The sequence below is a fragment of the Spinacia oleracea genome, chromosome 1, assembly GCF_020520425.1.
Source record: "Spinacia oleracea cultivar Varoflay chromosome 1, BTI_SOV_V1, whole genome shotgun sequence".
In the NCBI taxonomy this organism is placed as follows: domain Eukaryota; kingdom Viridiplantae; phylum Streptophyta; class Magnoliopsida; order Caryophyllales; family Amaranthaceae; genus Spinacia; species Spinacia oleracea.
Window position 1 is genome coordinate 15,873,201 of NC_079487.1, and position 20,023 is coordinate 15,893,223.

A 20,023-nucleotide genomic window follows, 5' to 3' on the forward strand; every position below is an offset into this window, starting at 1 on the left:
TCTTGATCGATTGTCTAAGCTACGATAATCAAGACGGATCTTATCGTGTCGGTGAACCAAGTAGAGGAATGACAAGTGGAGTTCTTTGTTCGTGTTCGTTGACGGATTATTGTGGAAAACACGCTTCGAATATAAGTTTGCTTAATCTGTGCTTTGTACATGTTTCCTGGCTTTGGGGATTGTTCCGCACATGTTATTATGTTTAACTGTATTCCCCTACACTACAAACCATCTCCCTGCTCCCTCTCTCTCGTTACTAACTCCATTGATTGAGAAATGGAAGGCAAAACTGGATTGGAAACCCTAATTGTTTTTTCGTTGAAGATGGTCTTGTCGTTGACGCTCAATTCGACTACACTCCTCCCCACCTCCGCCAACTCGTCGCCGTCTCTCAGTCCGGCGACCTCCCTGCCCTCCGCCTCGCTCTTGGTACTAACTCTCTCTCTGTCTCCTCTTCTTCTTCCTTTTATTTTCGCTCTTTCAGTTTCAATTATCTCTCTCTAGGGTTTATGTTCCCGCTTTTTAATCTTTTCTCCTGTATAAAAAATTTGAAAGCTTAATTTGTCAAGGTTGTATTGATTCAAGGAGAATTTCTGAAATAGCAATCATATTTGTGCTGTTTCTTTTTTTTTCAATTATATGCTTCATTTGGGTTTATTTGCGATTATCCGAGCTTTGCAGCATTTGCTAACTGGAATTAAGTTCATGTTTGTATTTGTTATTGACCTGAGACTTACTTTCTGGATATGTATTTAAAGTTAGCTTAGTTGTGACACCTTGATTTCAAGCTAATTAACGCACAACATTTCTACCATTAATATGTTTAATAATCTGTCGGTAGAAAAAAGATGATTAACGCACCACGACCACCACCAGTGCGCGCTCTTGCTTATGCTCACCACCACCACCACCACCAATTATGCGTGCTGCTTCTGCTCACCCCACCAATTCTGCAGCCTGCTTCTGCTCACCCCACCCCCATTTGCGAAGTTCAAATGTCTACCACTACTACCACCAGTGTGAACCTCCCCCACTTGCGACGAAATTTTACATCCCCTTCCGCCTAGCTCTTCCCCTGTCACAAGGTTAGGGTTTATCTCAATGTTCTTGTTTATTTCACAATTTCTCTTTTGGTTGATGTTAGAGTCGGGTAATTCTAGGTTTGCCTTGTTATTTGGTTAATTTCATGGCCTATGTGAATTTTATCTTTAGATTATTTGACAATTGAATTACATTGAAATTAAAACCGTAGAAATGATTCAGTGAAGCAGATTTAGGTTCTTTTATTGGATTAGAGTTGAATCTAGAGTTGGAAAAGAAATGGAATGCGCATTACCGTTACTGCTGACTCAGTGTAAAATTGTGTGTGGTCACTGACTTCTTTAGGTTTATGTTGTTATATAACAAGATGATATTAGGTGAAGGCTTCATTATTAGACTAGTGCCTCCTAGTAATGCATAATTGTCGTTGAGTCCCATAAAAAGTTTTACTGGAGGTTCAATGTAGTTTAGATTGAAATTTATTTCAGAGTTAATAAAGTTGTGTTTTAAGTCCAAACATCCAAACGGGGATAGGGTTTAGATTTTATGACAGGTAACTTATGACAGGTTTACATATTCCTATATAACTAAAGTAAACAGGTTGAGCAATAATCAGCTTTAGTACTGCAATGTTATTCAGGAGTACCTGGATATTGTTTTTCTGACTGTTTTCATACATCAAGGACTTCATGGATATGGAAGCTGAAGTCTATGTCTTAAATTTTGACAGGAAGGTCTATGCAATAGATGCAATAAGTGTGCTACCTGACGAGCTCTGGAATTTGGTTTAGCACACTAATTTGTATGGTTCTCTTTACTTTAGAAGAATCATCTCTGTCTTGGTTTTACTCTGAATAAGATGAACACCTGCTCTTTGTTCATGTTATCTTATAAAGTGATGCCTTCTTTCTGTGTAGGAAATTTGGACAAAATTACTTGACATGCTCTATCTCTTCAGGCGTTGGAAACCTAACTCGCATGGAATACCTGTACTGGGCACTTCAGCTAATCTTCAAATATTACACTAATGATAATTTAGGCTAGTTTCCATTGCCATATTCTGTTTTTATCTTTTCTAATTCAATTTTGAAATATTTTCTAGGGATTTTGGTATTAATGCATTATCTGGGCCACTTCCGAGAGAACTCGATCTACTTACTGAGTTGATATTATTGTAAGTTTTCTGCGTCTGTCAATTTTCTTATATTAGTTACTTCTTTAATCATACTATGAGAACTAATATTGCAGTTTCATTTAATGATTTTCTTTCGTGAATTCATGTCCTTAGAAGTCATATTCTGATCGCTTATGAGGAACATCTACAGTGAAAAGTTTGAGTTACAGTTCATTCTGTATTTCAGAAATCAACATAGCATATTGGGGTATTTATATACATAAAAGCTACTAAGTTTACAATTAGCTGATATTGATAATCAAAAATTCTAAACAATTTCATGATATAATAAAATACCCTAAAAATAAATATGAAAATAAACTGTCTGATATCCTCTTGCCCCCCCTTAGCATATCCTTCTGAGTTTCTGTGATCTGTATATATGATGATTCCTGTGCGGAGTAAAACTTTAAACTGTTCACTTCTAACACTTACCACAGGGAAAATTGTAGTATAGATTATAAAATTTATATTGGCTCTGATACATTATGTGCTACATTTGCAGGGGTCTTAGTGGAAACAATTTCTCTAGCCCCCTTCCATCAGAGATTGGAAACATAAGAACTCTGCAGCAACTGTAAGCTTGATTTGTTCCAATAATTATAGCAGTTTTATCTACAAACTAATGCATGAATGAGACTCTGAGTAGGAAATAAATTTTTGGCATTACCTTGTCTTTTCATTGGGTTGTCAGACTGCAGCTCTAGATGGTCTGAGCACTTATTTCAATATAGTTTTCAAGGCTCCATACATCTAAACCCTTACCCCCAGTGGCATCATTCTTTTACCTTAAGAGCCAACGAAACAAGAAAGGTTCCTTTTCTATCCTAACCAGTATTGATTAGCATCTAAAATAAGCTATCCTGTTATGAAAATTCGTTTTGCTCGGGACATGGACGGTCCCAAAGCTTGAGAAAAGTCCATGTACCATTATAAATTGTAGGATCACCCTGTCCTTTGTCCTTCCACTTGATTTTTCATTTCTCCACTTTTTTCTAGGTATGTGAGCCATTAGCGGTATTGGGAAAAATGATACATTATACGTGTTAGAATATTACCCGAATGTTTGGTGCAATTTCATTGATGTACCCTCAGTCCATCACTCTTGACTCTATGTACATCACAGGTGCTAGTGTCAAATTTTGATTATTTTCTTCCAGGTTCAGGTTATGGACTGGGTATTTTTCATTTGAGCCGACTATAAGCGTTTCACATTAATTTAGGGCCTGGTAAAAATGTATTCACTTATAGGGTTTGTTTCAAAAAGACAAGTGCCTATGATTCAGCAACTGGGACACAACAGTGAAAGCAGGGGCACTGAGTCACTGTATGTGTTGAACTGCAGGGTTGTTCATGTCATTGCAGCTGAGGATTATAGCTTGTGGGAATTCCGTTGCTTCGTTTGCAGCAGCGATGAGGTTTATCACTGGTCCAGCTGTCATGGCAGCTTCCTCCATCGCGCTTGGGCTAAGAGGGACCCTTCTACACGTTGTCATAGTGCAGCTAATCCATACTTCCTACTTGTACATTCTTTTCCTAGAGACATTTTTTAATTACTACAAGGTTGAGAGCGATGATTCACTTCTTAAAATTTTATGGAATAACTGGGTGCAAAAATGCAAAAATGGGGTGCAAAAATCTGCACAAAACTAATCAGAACTGTGCATTGATCTTCACAGAACTGATCAGAACTGTACATTCAAAGCACATAACTGATCAAAACTGTGCACTGATCTACATAGAACTGATCAATACTGATCAGAACTGTGCAGATCAGTGAACAGTTCTGATCAGTTCTGTGCAGATCACTGCACAATTCTGATCAAATCTGTGCACTGATCTGCACAATTTTGATTAGTTCTGGTTTCTTCAGACATTTGCTGATCAGAAGCATGCTCTGCTGGACTCTTAATGGCTGCAGTCTCATTCAGTGAAGAAACGTCTTTGAATGAGTTCACGTATCCAACCTGTATTTGTTCATGATTATCATTCACATCTTCACAACTTTAATTGCAGGGTTATCTGTTTCTTTCTAGTTTCTGATGAGTGTTTTATTGCCATTAGCATGCAATATTTATATTCTTGGAGGGAGTGGGGAGCATAATATTGAAGCCTGGGTAGAAAGGAAATGTAGAACCATGATGTTGAAAAAGGTTTAGAATGTGGATATAGGTTCGTTTGTTGGTAGTTGAGATCAAAAATGCCATTTTTGGCCATAATGACCTATATCGACCCAAATGACCCATAGGCGTGCATAAAGAACTTGAAATGAGTCCTATAAACATATAATTAATCATATGAATCATGAAAAACGTTTAGAATATGGAAATAGGTTCGTTTGTTGGTAGTTGGGATCGAAAATGCCATTTTTGGCCATAAATGAACTATATCGACCCAAATGACCCATAGCGTGCATAAAAAACTTGAAATGAGTCTTATAAACATATTACTAATCATATGAATCATGAAAAACGTTTAGAATATGGAAATAGGTTCGTTTGTTAGTAGTTGGGATCGAAAATGCCATTTTTTGCCATAAATGACTTATATCGACCCAAATGACCCATAGGCGTGCATAACGAACTTGAAATGAGTCTTATAAACATATAACTAATCATATGAATCATGAAAAAGGTTTAGAATTTTAATATAAGTTCGTTTGTTGATAGTTGGGATCGAAAATGCCATTTTTGGCCATAAATGACCTATATCGACCCAAATGAACCATAGGCGTGCATAACGAACTTGAAATGAGTTTCCTAATCATATTACTAATCATATGAATCATGAAAAACGTTTAAAATATGGAAATAGGTTCATTTGTTGGTAGTTGGGATCGAAAATGCCATTTTTGGCCATAAATGACCTATATCGACCCAAATGACCCATAGGCGTGCATAATGAACTTGAAATGAGCCTTATAAACATATAACTAATCATATGAATCATGAAAGCTTTAGAATTTGAGTATAACTTCGTTTGTTGGTAGTTGGGATCAAAAATGCCATTTTTGGCCATAAATGACCTATATCGACCCAAATGAACCGTAGGCGTGCATAACGAACTTAAAATGAGTTTCATAAACATATATCTAATCATATGAATCATTAAAAAGGTTTAGAATGTAGAAATAGGCTTGTTTGTTGGTAGTTGGTATCGAAAATGCCATTTTTGGCCATAAATGACCTATATCGACCCAAATGACCCATAGGCTGCATAACGAACATGTAATGAGTCTTATAAACATATAACTAATCATATGAATCATGAAAAACGTTTAGAATATGGAAATAGGCTCGTTTGTTGGTAGTTGGGATAAAAAAATGCCATTTTTGGCCATAAATGAACTATATCGACCCAAATGACCCATAGCGTGTATAACAAACTTGAAATGAGTCTTATAAACATATTACTAATAATATGAATCATGAAAAACGTTTAGAATATGGAAATAGGTTTGTTTTTGTTAGTAGTTGGGATCGAAAATGCCATTTTTGGCCATAAATGATTTATATCGACCCAAATGACCCATAGGCGTGCATAACGAACTTGAAATGAGTTTTATAAACATATAACTAATCATATGAATCATAAAAAAAGGTTTGGAATTTGAATATAAGTTCTTTTGTTGATACACTAGAGGAAAAAACCTTATAGGTTGCTCATCAAAGGTTGCCCTTATACAACAAGAGCAACCTTTGATGGCTAATGATATTTTGTGATTTTAGTGGCATATTATGGATTATTAAACCACTATTTTGTGATTGCAGCCTCCATTGGATGCTCCTTGTGATATGTGTTCCAAGTCACACAATTTACCAATTTGATTCTCGTCGTCGAGATCCATTACGATCCGTGTTGGTCAAGTCACTATTGAATAAGTACATTCCGTAATTTTTTTTTGTACATATCAAATAAAACTTTCAATTATATTTTACATTCAAGCATTTAATGTTAATTAACGTCCAATGAATTGTGGAATTTCAGAGTGTTGATGAAAATGAATGTCAAAAAAAGCGCACTTCCTCAATGGAAATCAGTTAAGGTAAATTATAATTTGTTCACTACTTATTGTACGGCCAAAACAATTATATTTCCTATTAATTTATGTTCTCTTTAATCTAGTGCGCCCAACAAGAGGGTGGGGTCGAGTGTGGCTATTACGTGATGAAATTCATGCAAGACATATTCAAAAGTTGCAAGGAAGTTCAAGATCTGGAAAAGGTACATAAAAAACTATTCGCCTATAATTGGCATGAACCGTCAAAAATGTTATTTTGGGCCAAATATGACCTATCGTAATTGCCATGAAATCTGTCACTTAGTTTCTCTTATAATTTGCATATGTTCTTCATTTTTCTTTGCGCTATCGGAATATTATTGATATCGGAATGCTTCTCATGTGAATTTTATGCGTTAATGTGTGTTGCAAGATACAACTAATGTTAATAACTCATTTGTAGCTCTAAAAATGAGCAAACGAGCAAAAATAATATCGCAATGAGAAACTGATCAATTTCTGATCTGTTCAGCAGCTGATCTGCTGCTGCTGATCTGCAACTGAACAGATCAGAAACTAATCAGTTCAGCTGCTGATCTGCTGCTGCTGATCTGCAGCTGAACTGATCAGTTTCTGATCTGTTCAAATATTAGATGTTATATTGTTGTCTTTTAATAAAAAGGCTCGGGAATATATGCTCGGGACTATACATGTTAACTATTCGCCTATAATTGGCATGAACCGTCAAAAATGTCATTTTGGGCCAAATATGACCTATATCGTCCCAAATAGGCCTTATGTGTGCATAAAGAACTTGAAATGAATCTTAGTAAACTCTAACTAAGCATATGAAACATAAAAAAGATTTAGAAAGTGTCATTAGGTTCATTTGTTGGTAGTTGGGATCGAAAATGCCATTTTTGGCTATAAATGACCTATATCGACCCAAATTACCCATAGGCGTGCATAACGAACTTGAAATGAGTCTTATAATCATATAACTAATCATATAAATCATGAAAAAGGTTTAGAATGTGGATATAAGTTCGTTTGTTGGTAGTTGGGATCGAAAATGCCATTTTTGCCCATAAATGACCTATATCGACCCAAATTACCCATAGGCGTGCATAACGAACTTGAAATGAGTCTTATAATCATATAACTAATCATATAAATCATGAAAAAGGTTTAGAATGTGGATATAAGTTCGTTTGTTGGTAGTTGGGATCGAAAATGCCATTTTTTGCCATAAATGACTTATATCGACCCAAATGACCCTTAGGCGTGCATAATGAACTTGAAATGAGTCTTATAATCATATAAATAATCATATAAATCATGAAAAAGGTTTAGAATGTGGATATAAGTTCGTTTGTTGGTAGTTGGGATCGAAAATGCCATTTTTGTCCATAAATGACTTATATCGACCCAAATGACCCTTAGGCGTGCATAATGAACTTGAAATGAGTCTTATAATCATATAACTAATCATATAAATCATGAAAAAGGTTTAGAATGTGGATATAAGTTCGTTTGTTGGTAATTGGGATCGAAAATGCCATTTTTGGCCATAAATGACCTATATCGACCCAAATTACCCATAGGCGTGCATAACGAACTTGAAATGAGTCTTATAATCATATAACTAATCATATAAATCATGAAAAAGGTTTAGAATGTGGATATAAGTTCGTTTGTTGGTAGTTGGGATCGAAAATGCCATTTTTTACCATAAATGACTTATATCGACCCAAATGACCCTTAGGCATGCATAATGAACTTGAAATGAGTCTTATCATCATATAAATAATCATATAAATCAAGAAAAAGGTTTAGAATGTGGATATAAGTTCGTTTGTTGGTAGTTGGGATCGAAAATGCCATTTTTGGCCATAAATGACTTATATCGACCCAAATGACCCTTAGGCGTGCATAATGAACTTGAAATGAGTCTTATAATCATATAACAAATCATATAAATCATGAAAAAGGTTTAGAATGTGGATATAAGTTCGTTTGTTGGTAGTTGGGATCGAAAATGCCATTTTTTGCCATAAATGACCTATATCGACCCAAATGACCCTTAGGTGTGCATAACGAACTTGAAATGAGTCTTATAAACATATGACTAATCATATAAATCATGAAAAATGTTTAGAATATGGAAATAGGTTCGTTTGTTGGTAGTTGGGTTCGAAAATGCCATTTTTGGCCATAAATGACCTATATTGACCCAAATGACCCATAGGCGTGCATAAAGAACATGAAATGAGTCTTATAATCATATAACTAATCATATGAATCATGAAAAAGGGTTAGAATGTGGAAATAGGTTTTTTTGTTGGTAGTTGGTTTCGAAAATGACATTTTTTGCCATAAATGGCCTATATCGACCCAAATGACCCTTAGGCTTGCATAACGAACTTCAAATGAGTTTCATAAACATATAACTAATCATATGAATCATGAAAAAAGGGTTAGAATGTGGAAATAGTTCGTTTGTTGGTAGTTGGTATCGAAAATGCCATTTTTGCCATAAATGACCTATATCGACCCCAATGACCCATTAGCGTGCATAACGAACTTGAAATGAGTCTTATAAACATATAACTAATCATATAAATCATGGAAAAGATTTAAAAAGTGTACTTAGGTTCACTTTTTGATATTTGGGATCGAAAATGCCATTTTTGGCCAAATATGATCTATATCGAGCTAAGTGAGCCTTAGATGTGCATAAAGAACTTGAAATGAATCTTAGTACACTCAGAAAGTTGTTTTCGCGACCAATATAATTTCTGTTTTTGCATATGAAACTTAATTTAATTTATTGTTTTGCATGTACGTTGTTCTTTTAAAGGTTTTCACAACTCCAAGGGAGGGGCCCTTCACCAAAGAGGAGTTGGATGAAGTTCGAGACAAGTGGACTACTTACTTCAACGACTGTGAATTACCCTCAGTGTAATAATTAGAGCAGGCTTGTAGTTATTCGTGACTTTTACATTATTTTGTTATTTATCGATTTAATTAATTACATTTGAATTAATTCGGCAATATTATTGGAAATTTGAAATTTATATCATTTTTAAGGAATGTCAAGATGATGTTTGGTGAAACAGTATTCTATAAATTATAATGCAGAATTTTATATTGCAAAATATCAGGAATTATATTGCAGAATTTTTTTTTTAAGAAAAAAAAAAAAAATTAAAAGTTGCCCTTGTTTGCAACAAGAGCAACTTATTTGCAGCTTATAAGTTGCCCTTATTTCAAACAAGAGCAACTTATGTGAAGCTTATAAGTTGCCCTTGTATGCTACAAGGGCAACTTATAAGTTTCACATAAGTTGCCCTTGTTGCAAACAAGGGCAACTTATAAGATTATAAGTTGCCCTTGTTAAGGGCAACCTTTGATAATTTCACAAAAGTGACCCCCCCATATGTTGCCCTTGCAATTGGCAACCTATAAGCCTATTTTAAGGGCAACCTATAAGGTTTTTTCCTCGAGTGATAGTTGGTATCGAAAATGCCATTTTTGGTCATAAATGACCTATATCGACCTAAATGAACCATTGGCGTGCATAACGAACTTGAAATGAGTTTCATAATCATATAACTAATCATATGAATCATGAAAAACGTTTAAAATATGGAAATAGGTTCGTTTGTTGGTAGTTGGGATCGAAAATGACATTTTTGGCCATAAATGACCTATATCCACCCAAATGACCCATAGGCGTGCATAATGAACTTGAAATGATTCTTATAAACATATAACTAATCATATGAATCATGAAAAAGGTTTAGAATTTTAGTATAAGTTCGTTTGTTGGTAGTTGGGATCGAAAATGCCATTTTTGGCCATAAATGGTCTATATCGACCCAAATGACCCTTAGGCTTGCATAACAAACCTGAAATGGGTTTAATAAACATATAACTAATCATATCAATCATGGAAAAGGGTTAGAATGTGGAAATACGTTCGTTAGTTGGTAGTTGGGATCGAAAATGCAATTTTTGGCCATAAATGACCTATATCGACCCAAATGACCCATAGGCGTGCATAACGAACTTGAAATGAGTCTTATAAACATATAACTAAGCATGAAAAAGGTTTAGAATTTAAGTATAAGTTTGTTTGTTGGTAGTTGGGATCGAAAATGCCATTTTTGGCCATCGATGGCCTATATCGACCCAAATGACCCTTAGGCTTGCATAACGAACCTGAAATGAGTTTCATAAACATATAACTAATCATATGAATCATGAAAAAGGGTTATAATGTGGAAATATGTTCGTTAGTTGGTAGTTGGGATCGAAAATGCCATTTTTGGCCATAAATGACCTATATCGACCCAAATGACCCATAGACGTGCATAACGAACTTGAAATGAGTCTTATAAACATATAACTAATCATATGAATCATGAAAAAGATTTAGAAAGTGTCTTTAGGTTCATTTGTTGATATTTGGGATCAAAAATGCCATTTTTGGCCAAATATGATCTATATCGAGCTAAATGAGCCTTAGATGTGCATAAAGAACTTGAAATGAATAGTAATACATTCAGAAAGTTGTTTTTGCGCCCAATATAATTTCTGTTTTCGCATGAGAAATTTAATTTAATTTATCGGTTTTTTCATGAAATGCCCCTGAGGTTTCACGAAATTCACCAAATACCCCTACGTGTTTCAAAATACATAATATACCCCTATTTTTCCGTACAGTTCATAAAATACACTTGGATTTAACGTCCGTTAGTCTTCCGTTAGCAGGATTTTACGTTTTTGCCCTTATATGGCTTTCTTCCCCATTCATCTGCAAACGTTCTCTCTCCTCCTGAAGGAAATAATGCCCTTGGTCCAAGTATGCATTCTATGTTAAGTCTAATAAATGCGGTTCAGTATTAATTAACAAGTTAATAATTCAGTGAGATCAAGTGAGCTGAATGCCTAGCTAGAGGCCGCTTCAGTTCAAGTGGAATTAATGATATTAATCCACAGCTTACTCTTGACTGAACCCGTAGGGTCACACAAATAGTACGTAAACGGATCAAGTATTTAATGGCATTAAATACTCCATCTATGAATATTCGGAACCGACGGATCTTGGTTTCAGTGGGAGCTAAGATCGTCACAGGCAAGAAATGAATACTCCGGAAACGATGATATTGCCGGAAACGGAAATATGGATCGTATCGGAAATATGAATATTATCCAAGTCGTAGATGTTGCCGGAAACGGAAACATGGTACGTATCGGAAAATATTATTGGAAATGGAAATATTACCAGAATCGGAAATATTGCCGGAAACGGAAATATTGTCAGAATCGGAAATATTGCCGGAATCGGAAAATAATTCCGGAAACGGAAATATTAAATATTTGTTCGAAACGGAAATTAATTCCGGAATCGGAAATATTAAATATTGTTCGTATCGGAAATAGATTCCGGAAATGGAAATTTAATCGGAAGCGTATCGTACGAATTAGCATCGGACGAGGCTTGCCGGACGAAGGCCCAGCACGAAGCCGGGGCCATCGCCCAGCAAGCATGCGCGCCACAAAGCCCAGCCAAGGCAGCGGCCAGGCCTACCGCAAGGCAGGCCCAGCGCGCGCCAAGAGGCCACGGCTGCGTGGGTCGTGCTGCGCGGGCTGCTGCTCGCACGCATGGGCAGCCCTTGTGGCTGCCGTGTGTGTGTGAGTTTGTGCTCATGCATGATTCCTGAATCTGCAAGAGTCAGTGTATGATTAAATGTCTATTCCTAATTGGATAAATTAATTAAATAGAATTCATGTAGGATTCTAATTCTAATTAATTCGCATCCTACTAGGATTACGATTCCTTTTCCATAACTCTATAAATAAAGGCCTAGGGGTCATAATTTATACACAAGTTTCAAAGTATTCAAAAGTGAGTTTTTGAGAGAAAATTAAAACACATCTTGCTCATAAAAGTGCCGAATTTTCTAGTACCTTAAGGGCGGTTCTAGTTGGTCAATCTTAAGGCGGATCCGGACGTGCTGTGGACTATCTACGGAGGGACGACACTTGGAGTCCTAAAAGACTTGTTCTTGTTCGGTTCGGGCGCAGCTAGGGAAGGCACGCAACAAAGAGTATGCATCTAATTATGCTATATGATTATGTGTAAATAATATGTTTCCTGGGTTAATGGTTGTTTCCGCATGATCTATGTAAATGTCATATGTATCATAACCTAACAGTGGTATCACGAGCCCCTTATTATTTTCATAATCTAAATTGCATGAACATGGTTAAATATTACAAATTTGTAAGAATTAAAAGGGGTGATTAATTTTCGTAATTGTTAATTAATTGCAAATTGCGTTTATTTAATTATATGTACGCAGTTTTTCGGCAGTTTCTTCATTACTCATCCGAATTGAGTGATTTTTGTGTCAATTCCGCATGTAAAAGGCATTCTAAAATTTTGACAAAAATAGTATTTTTCTGCCGAACCCAGAATTCTCAAATTCGAAGCCTAACTATGACTTTTCGAAGGTTTTAGTTTTTCGAATGCAAAATTTCGTAAATTTAAGATGTTAAATTAAATATTTGCGATTCCTGTTGATAAATCTTGAATTTTTGATTGACCTACTGCATATGTTTAACAAGTTTGAATGCCTAGTCTTGTTAATTATGCAATCTAATTTGTAATTATGATTAATTTGTTGAAAATTAGAATAATTTAGAATTAATTTGATTTTCATAATTAATTATAATTTAATTAGAAACCTATGATTAAAAACCACCATAAAAATTGTAAATTTACGATAAATTTTAAATTTTTATGACCTAGACCTGAATCCATAACAATCGGAAATCAATTGGATAATAAATTTCCGATTTTTCGCCCTAAAATTATGAAATTAATAATATTTATTAATTTGTCATTAATTTTAAATATAAATTTTAAATTTTTATGCGATTCGTTCAAATAACTTGCACGCACGAAGCAATGGACGCTTCATGTTACCCTTAAGGGGTGTTGTATAATGCGGGCATGCGACGACGAGCAAGGGAGCTCGTCGCCCGTGCGGCACGAATGCAATGAGCAAGGGCGTAGTGCACGAGCACAAGGCAGCAGCCCTGCCTTGTGTCGTGTGCCACGAGCAATGAACGAATGGGCATGGGCGAAGGGCGAGCCAAGGCAGTCGCGTGTGGGCAGCAAGCGAGCTGCGCCACAACGCGCGCTGCCTCGCACAAGTGCGCGCAGCCTCGCGCGCAGCGAGCGCAAGCTCGCGTGCCACGAGCGCTGCGCCTAGCACTGCTCGCGCGCGCAGCGCGCGATGTCGCTCGCCCAGCGAGCGATGTCGCGCACCAGCGAGCGATGGCTCGCGCCAGCGAGCGATGGCTCGCGCGCGCAGCGCGCGATGTCGCTCGCCCAGCGAGCGATGTCGCTCCCCAGCGAGCGATGGCTCGCGCGCACAGCGAGCGAGCCAGCGCGCCCAGCGAGCGATCTCGCGCGCGCACTGCGAGCGATAGCTCGCGTGCGATGGGGCGCTGTGCGGAGGCTTGCGATGAGACAGCAGCAGCTATGCGACGAGCGCATGGGCTGCGCGCACATGGCCAGCAATGGCTGTGTGCGTGCGGCCCATGGGCATGCAACGCGTAGGGTGTTTGCGTTACGATTAGATCGTTTTGAATGTTTAATTTGAAAATTTCAGTTCACGTAATTTTAATTAATTTTAAAATTAATAATTTGAATTAATTTCTTGGATTTTAATTTTGAATATTATAATTATAATAAATGGAATTTATTCTAATTATTTTACTAAAATTAAAATCATGAATTAATTTAAATGCGACTGAAATTAAATTAAATTTTTGGATTCAATTATAAATTTATATGAGCTTTAAATTTTAATTAAATTTGTATGTTTCCGGTTAGACTAGAAATACAATTTTATGTTTAAAATTAGTAAAGCATATGAATTTATTGGTTTGAGTGGGAGCGCTTTTTAGTCATAAACTCTTGATTAGGTCTACAAATCCTTAAGGTTAAAACAACTCGATTAGAATTAATAAGGACTGAATAATTGGTAGATTATTGGTGCCCTTGATTAATTGCTGCAAATGTTTACGTGATGCATAATGTGTTTTACTAACCAGCTATGTGGGCCATTCATGATAATGAATGGGTGAATGGTATATATTGTATATGTACTGTTTTGCAGGTTATGAAGTGACTAGTATGGCCCAAATAGGATAGAAAATATGGTCTGCGTACCATTAATTTGAATGTAATTGGTCTAAAGCACCAAAGTTGTTTTTCAATTCAAATATGGTCTGCGTACCATCAAATAGTTGTAATTAGTTATAGCTTATCCTATTTGAAGAAAATGGTCCCTCCCACGGAGATTTTTTAAGACGGACTTTGAAGTCAAAGCTTCAAGATGAAGTCGGGCCATACTAGATCACAAATATCTTATGCATGTTTTAAGTTATTTATTGTTTTAAATATGTCTTAAAATGCATGAGATCAAAAGCTTGATTATGTTGCATGATTAAGGATTTTAGTTCACTTAAAATCTAACCAACATAGTAAGAGCCTTAAGTTCCAAACTTAAAAATTGAGTTAAAAGGTGCCATGCCAAAATATACACTTGCTTGGATATCCTTTACATCAATCTAGTAATAGTTTTCGCTCAGCGAGGTGTTACTTATTGGTCCTAAAGGGGCAAGGTACACAAATAATTGTGAGTACATGTTAGTTTTGGTGAAACTCAACGATATAAGTAAGGAGTCCTTTTATGTCGTGGCAAATTCGATAGGTTTACCTAATAAGTTCTTAGACGTACCTATCAACCAAGAATAGTTTCTAGACTATTAGCAAAAGGCTTTTGCTTACCTAAGATGTTCTAGGATTAAGTCGACAAACTGTGCTTAGTTCTTAAATGATTTTAGGATCTTGGAATCATTTTATTCACACCTGCCGGAACACATAACTTGAATAAAATGCTTAATAAACATTGAATGATGCATGTATGCTAGAATTTAAGTTTATTAAGAGAAACTGTGAATGGTTATTTATTTGTTTATTCTTTTCAATTGTAGTTTTTAATATGGCAAACAACAATTCATTCAACATTCGATCAATTCTCGAAAAGGAGAAGTTGAACGGGAAAAACTTCCTTGACTGGCAAAGGAACTTGCAAATAGTTCTTATGCAGGAAGAAAAGGAGTATGTCCTAGATGAGGCGATGCCCGAAGCTCCAGGCGACGGGATCACTCAGGCAGCCCTCAATCGTTGGATTGATGCCAACAAGGATGTGAAATGTCTAATGCTCGCCACTATGAGTGCGGATCTGCAGAAAACGTTCATCAACTCAGATGCTTTCACAATCATCAGTGAGTTGAAAAACATGTTCCAAGATCTGGCTCGAGTCGAAAGGTTCGAGACTCATAGGCAAATTCTTGAGACCAAGCTTAAGAAAGGCGAGCCCGTAAGTCCACATGTTCTCAAAATGATTGGACTCATTGAGAATATGAGTCGGCTGGATCAGCAATTTTCTCAGGAAATGGCTATAGACACCATCCTCCATTCTCTTCATAGCGGGTATGATCAGTTCAAACTGAACTACAGTATGAATAGTCTGGACAAAACGCTCACTGAGCTTCACGGTATGCTGAAGACCGCTGAAAAGACGCTCAAAAGTGATAAGCAGGATGTGCTTATGGTGCGTGGGGGCAAGTTCAAGAAATCTGGAAAGAAGAGGAATGCTAAGAAAGGTGGCAACAAGGCCAGCCCAACTAAGCAAACTGGCGCCAAATCTGCAAAGAGGAAGGTCAGTCAACCCACTTCTGAATCCGAATGCTTCTACTGCAAGAAGAAGGGGCATTGGAAGAGAGATTGCTTGAAGCTAAAGGAAGATCAGAAGAACGGAACAGTCGTTCCATCTTCAGGTATTTTCGTTATAGACTGTATACTTGCTAATTCAACTTCTTGGGTATTAGATACAGGTTGTGGCTCACACTTATGTTCCAATCCACAGGGACTAAGAAGAAGTAGAAAGTTAAGCAAGGGAGAAGTCGACCTACGAGTGGGAAATGGAGCACGGATTGCTGCATTAGCCGTAGGAACTTACTATTTGTCGTTGCCCTCCGGGCTAGTTTTGGAACTGGAAGAATGTTTCCATGTTCCAAGTCTTACTAAAAACATCATTTCAGTTTCTTGCTTAGATGCTAAGGGATTTTCCTTTATAATAAAAGACAATAGTTGTTCGTTTTATTTTAAAGAGATGTTTTATGGATCTGCTAGATTAGTCAATGGACTTTATTTATTAGATCACGACAAACAATTATATAACATAAATACCAAAAAGGCCAAAAAGGATGATTCAGATCTCACCTATCTGTGGCATTGTCGATTAGGCCATATAAACTTGAAACGCTTAGAAAGACTTCAAAGGGAAGGAATTCTAGAACCATTTGACTTAGAGGATTATGGTAAATGCGAATCATGTTTACTTGGCAAAATGACAAAGCAACCTTTCTCTAAAGTTGGAGAAAGAGCAAATGAACTATTGGGTTTAATCCATACAGATGTATGTGGACCAATGAGTACAAATGCTAGAGGTGGTTTCAGCTACTTTATCACTTTCACTGATGACTTCAGTAGGTATGGTTATGTCTACCTAATGAAGCATAAGTCTGAATCCTTTGACAAATTCAAGGAATTTCAGAGTGAAGTAGAGAATCAATTAGGCAAGAAGATTAAGGCACTGCGGTCTGATAGAGGCGGTGAATATCTGAGCTATGAATTTGATGACCATCTGAAAGAATGTGGAATTCTATCAGAATTGACTCCTCCTGGAACACCACAATGGAACGGTGTGTCAGAACGGAGGAACAGAACCTTGCTAGACATGGTCAGGTCAATGATGGGTCAGGCCGAACTTCCATTAGAATTTTGGGGACATGCACTAAATACAGCTGCACTCACTATAAATAGAGCTCCGTCTAAAGCTGTCGAAAAGACTCCATACGAATTATGGTTTGGAAAACCTCCAAATGTGTCTTTTCTTAAGATTTGGGGATGTGAAGTATACGTCAAACGATTAATTTCAGACAAACTTCATCCAAAATCTGACAAATGTATCCTTGTGGGCTATCCAAAGGAAACAAAGGGGTATTACTTCTACAATACATCTGAGAACAAAGTGTTTGTTGCTCGAGATGGTGTCTTTTTGGAGAAGGATCACATTTCCAAAATGACAAGTGGGAGAAAAGTAGACCTCGAAGAAATTCGAGTCGAACAACAAACTCTAGAGAATGCTCAAGATGACATTCAGGATGAAACTCAGAGATCTTTAGAAGAATCTGGTGAGAATCATGGTCAATCTAGAAATGTTACCCCGCGTAGATCGCAAAGATATAGATCTCAACCGGAAAGGTACTTGGGTATTTTGACGAACGAGAGCTATGACGTTCTATTACTTGAAAGTGATGAACCTGCGACTTACAAGCAAGCTATGACGAGCCCTAGCTCCAAGCAATGGCAAGAAGCCATGCAATCTGAATTAGACTCCATGTCTGAAAACCAAGTATGGGATTTGGTCGATTTGCCAGATGGCTACCAAGCCATTGGAAGCAAATGGGTTTTCAAACTGAAAAAGGACAAGGATGGGAAACTTGAAGTTTTCAAAGCTAGATTGGTTGCAAAAGGTTACAGGCAAGTCCACGGTGTGGATTACGATGAAACCTTTTCACCAGTTGCAATGCTAAAGTCTATTCGAATAATGTTAGCAATCGCTGCATATTACGATTACGAAATATGGCAGATGGATGTCAAAACTGCTTTCTTAAACGGCGTTTTAACAGAAACTGTGTTTATGACACAGCCTGAAGGTTTTGAGGATCCAAAGAATGCTAAAAAGGTATGCAAGCTAAAGAAGTCAATCTACGGATTGAAGCAGGCATCCAGGAGCTGGAATATACGTTTTGATGAAGCAGTCAGTGACTTTGGTTTCATCAAGAACGCGGACGAATCTTGTGTATACAAGAAGGTCAGTGGGAGCAAAATTGCTTTCCTAGTATTATATGTCGACGACATATTGCTTATCGGAAATGACATTCCTATGTTGAACTCTGTCAAGATTTGGCTTGGGAAATATTTTTCGATGAAGGATCTAGGAGAAGCACAGTACATATTGGGCATCAAGATTTACAGAGATAGATCTAAAAAGATGATTGGACTTAGTCAAAGCACTTATATCAATAAGGTGCTTGATAGGTTCAAGATGGCGGACTCCAAGCGAGGCTACCTACCCATGTCTCATGGAATGACTCTAAGCAAGACTCAGTGCCCAAAAACACTTGATGAGCGTAGACGAATGAGTGGGATTCCATATGCATCATTGATTGGTTCAATAATGTATGCTATGATATGTACACGCCCGGATGTTGCGTACGCACTCAGTGCTACGAGCAGATACCAGTCAGACCCAGGAGAGGCGCATTGGACTGCTGCCAAGAATATTCTGAAGTACCTGAAAAGGCTCAAAGATGACTTCCTGGTCTATGGTGGAGATGATGAATTAATTGTTAAAGGCTATACGGACGCAAGTTTCCAAACCGACAAAGATGATTTCAGATCACAGTCTGGGTTTGTCTTCTGCCTCAACGGAGGAGCAGTAAGCTGGAAAAGTGCTAAGCAAAGCACCATTGCGGATTCTACAACTGAAGCGGAGTACATTGCTGCACATGAAGCAGCAAAGGAAGCTATATGGCTAAGGAAGTTCATAGGAGAACTTGGTGTAGTCCCCTCCATTAAAGGACCAATAGCCCTGTATTGTGATAATAACGGAGCTATTGCACAGGCAAAAGAGCCTAGACACCACCAGAGAGTCAAGCATGTACTTCGTAGATTTCACCTTCTACGAGAGTTCGTTGAAAGAAAAGAAGTCGAGATAAGCAAAATTGGAACTGATGACAACATATCAGATCCATTAACTAAACCTCTGCCGCAAGCGAAGCACAACTCGCACACTGCAGCTATGGGAATCAAGCATATTGGAGAATGGCTTTGATGTCTCTGTTTAATGTTTTAAAGTTTTAGAGTTTAAATCTTTGTAAAACATTATTGGTTAATCATTCACAATAAATGAAAGAAATTCATTTTTCCATTTAATTTGTGGTTTATTAAATGATGAGTCCCTTCAATTTGACAATATATTCAAGATAGACTGTCAGGACCAGTCCTGTGACTAAGAAATGTCTATCAAGTGAACTTGAATGTCAAAGGTTGAAAATGGTCCCTAATCGGAGTTTTCTATAAAATTGGACGCATAGAAAACGTTAGACGATTAGAATGCAAGATGACTAGTAGTTCTGTTTCTTGAACTATGTGGACATGGCAATGTCATAATCATTTGCATAGATACTTACTTTGGGAAGACTAGTATCGGACAAGACCTATGAAACTTTACTGTAAGAGATGAAAAGTCTGTCATAAGTAAATTTCATTAAATTATTAGACACTAAATCCTCAATACCTGAGTGATTTGAGATTACTTGTTTGAGAACTGGTTGCTTTGACGTTGACCAACCGTCGCACCGTAAAAGGAGGCTATAAAGGCAACGCTCAGGTAATCACCTATCAAACGAAGTCTAATCTCAAGATCGCAAGATTGGGATTGTCCTCCCATAAATCGGGATGAGATGCTTAAAAGTTGTACAAGGCCACTCGGAGAGCTAGAAACTGTGAAATGCATGGCCGTGCTCGGATGAATCATAGGCTATGATTATCTGTTTATTTGATCAGTTGAACTCTGAAACCGAGAAAC

At 37.1% G+C, this 20,023-nt stretch overlaps 1 protein-coding gene across 4 annotated transcripts; it reads left to right on the plus strand.

The window, feature by feature from the left end:
- Positions 1–222: 222 nt before the first annotated feature.
- Positions 223–9,297, plus strand: LOC110793658 (protein TOO MANY MOUTHS). Of its 4 annotated transcripts, XM_021998561.2 has the most exons (10): positions 226–429; positions 842–1,085; positions 1,772–1,843; positions 1,959–2,030; positions 2,144–2,215; positions 2,721–2,792; positions 5,986–6,096; positions 6,203–6,260; positions 6,341–6,439; positions 9,076–9,297. In XM_021998561.2, the coding sequence occupies exons 4-10, from the start codon at positions 2,020–2,022 to the stop codon at positions 9,178–9,180; spliced, it is 528 nt and encodes a 175-aa protein (XP_021854253.1). In that variant the 5' UTR covers positions 226–429; positions 842–1,085; positions 1,772–1,843; positions 1,959–2,019; the 3' UTR covers positions 9,181–9,297. The 4 variants fall into 4 exon arrangements, 3 of the variants coding, with proteins under 3 accessions (XP_021854253.1, XP_021854254.1, XP_021854252.1); XR_008926345.1 differs by lacking the exons at positions 6,341–6,439; positions 9,076–9,297 and adding an exon at positions 3,561–3,738 and having other exon boundaries at positions 223–429; positions 6,203–6,232; XM_021998562.2 differs by lacking the exon at positions 842–1,085.
- The last annotated feature ends 10,726 nt before the right edge of the window (positions 9,298–20,023 follow it).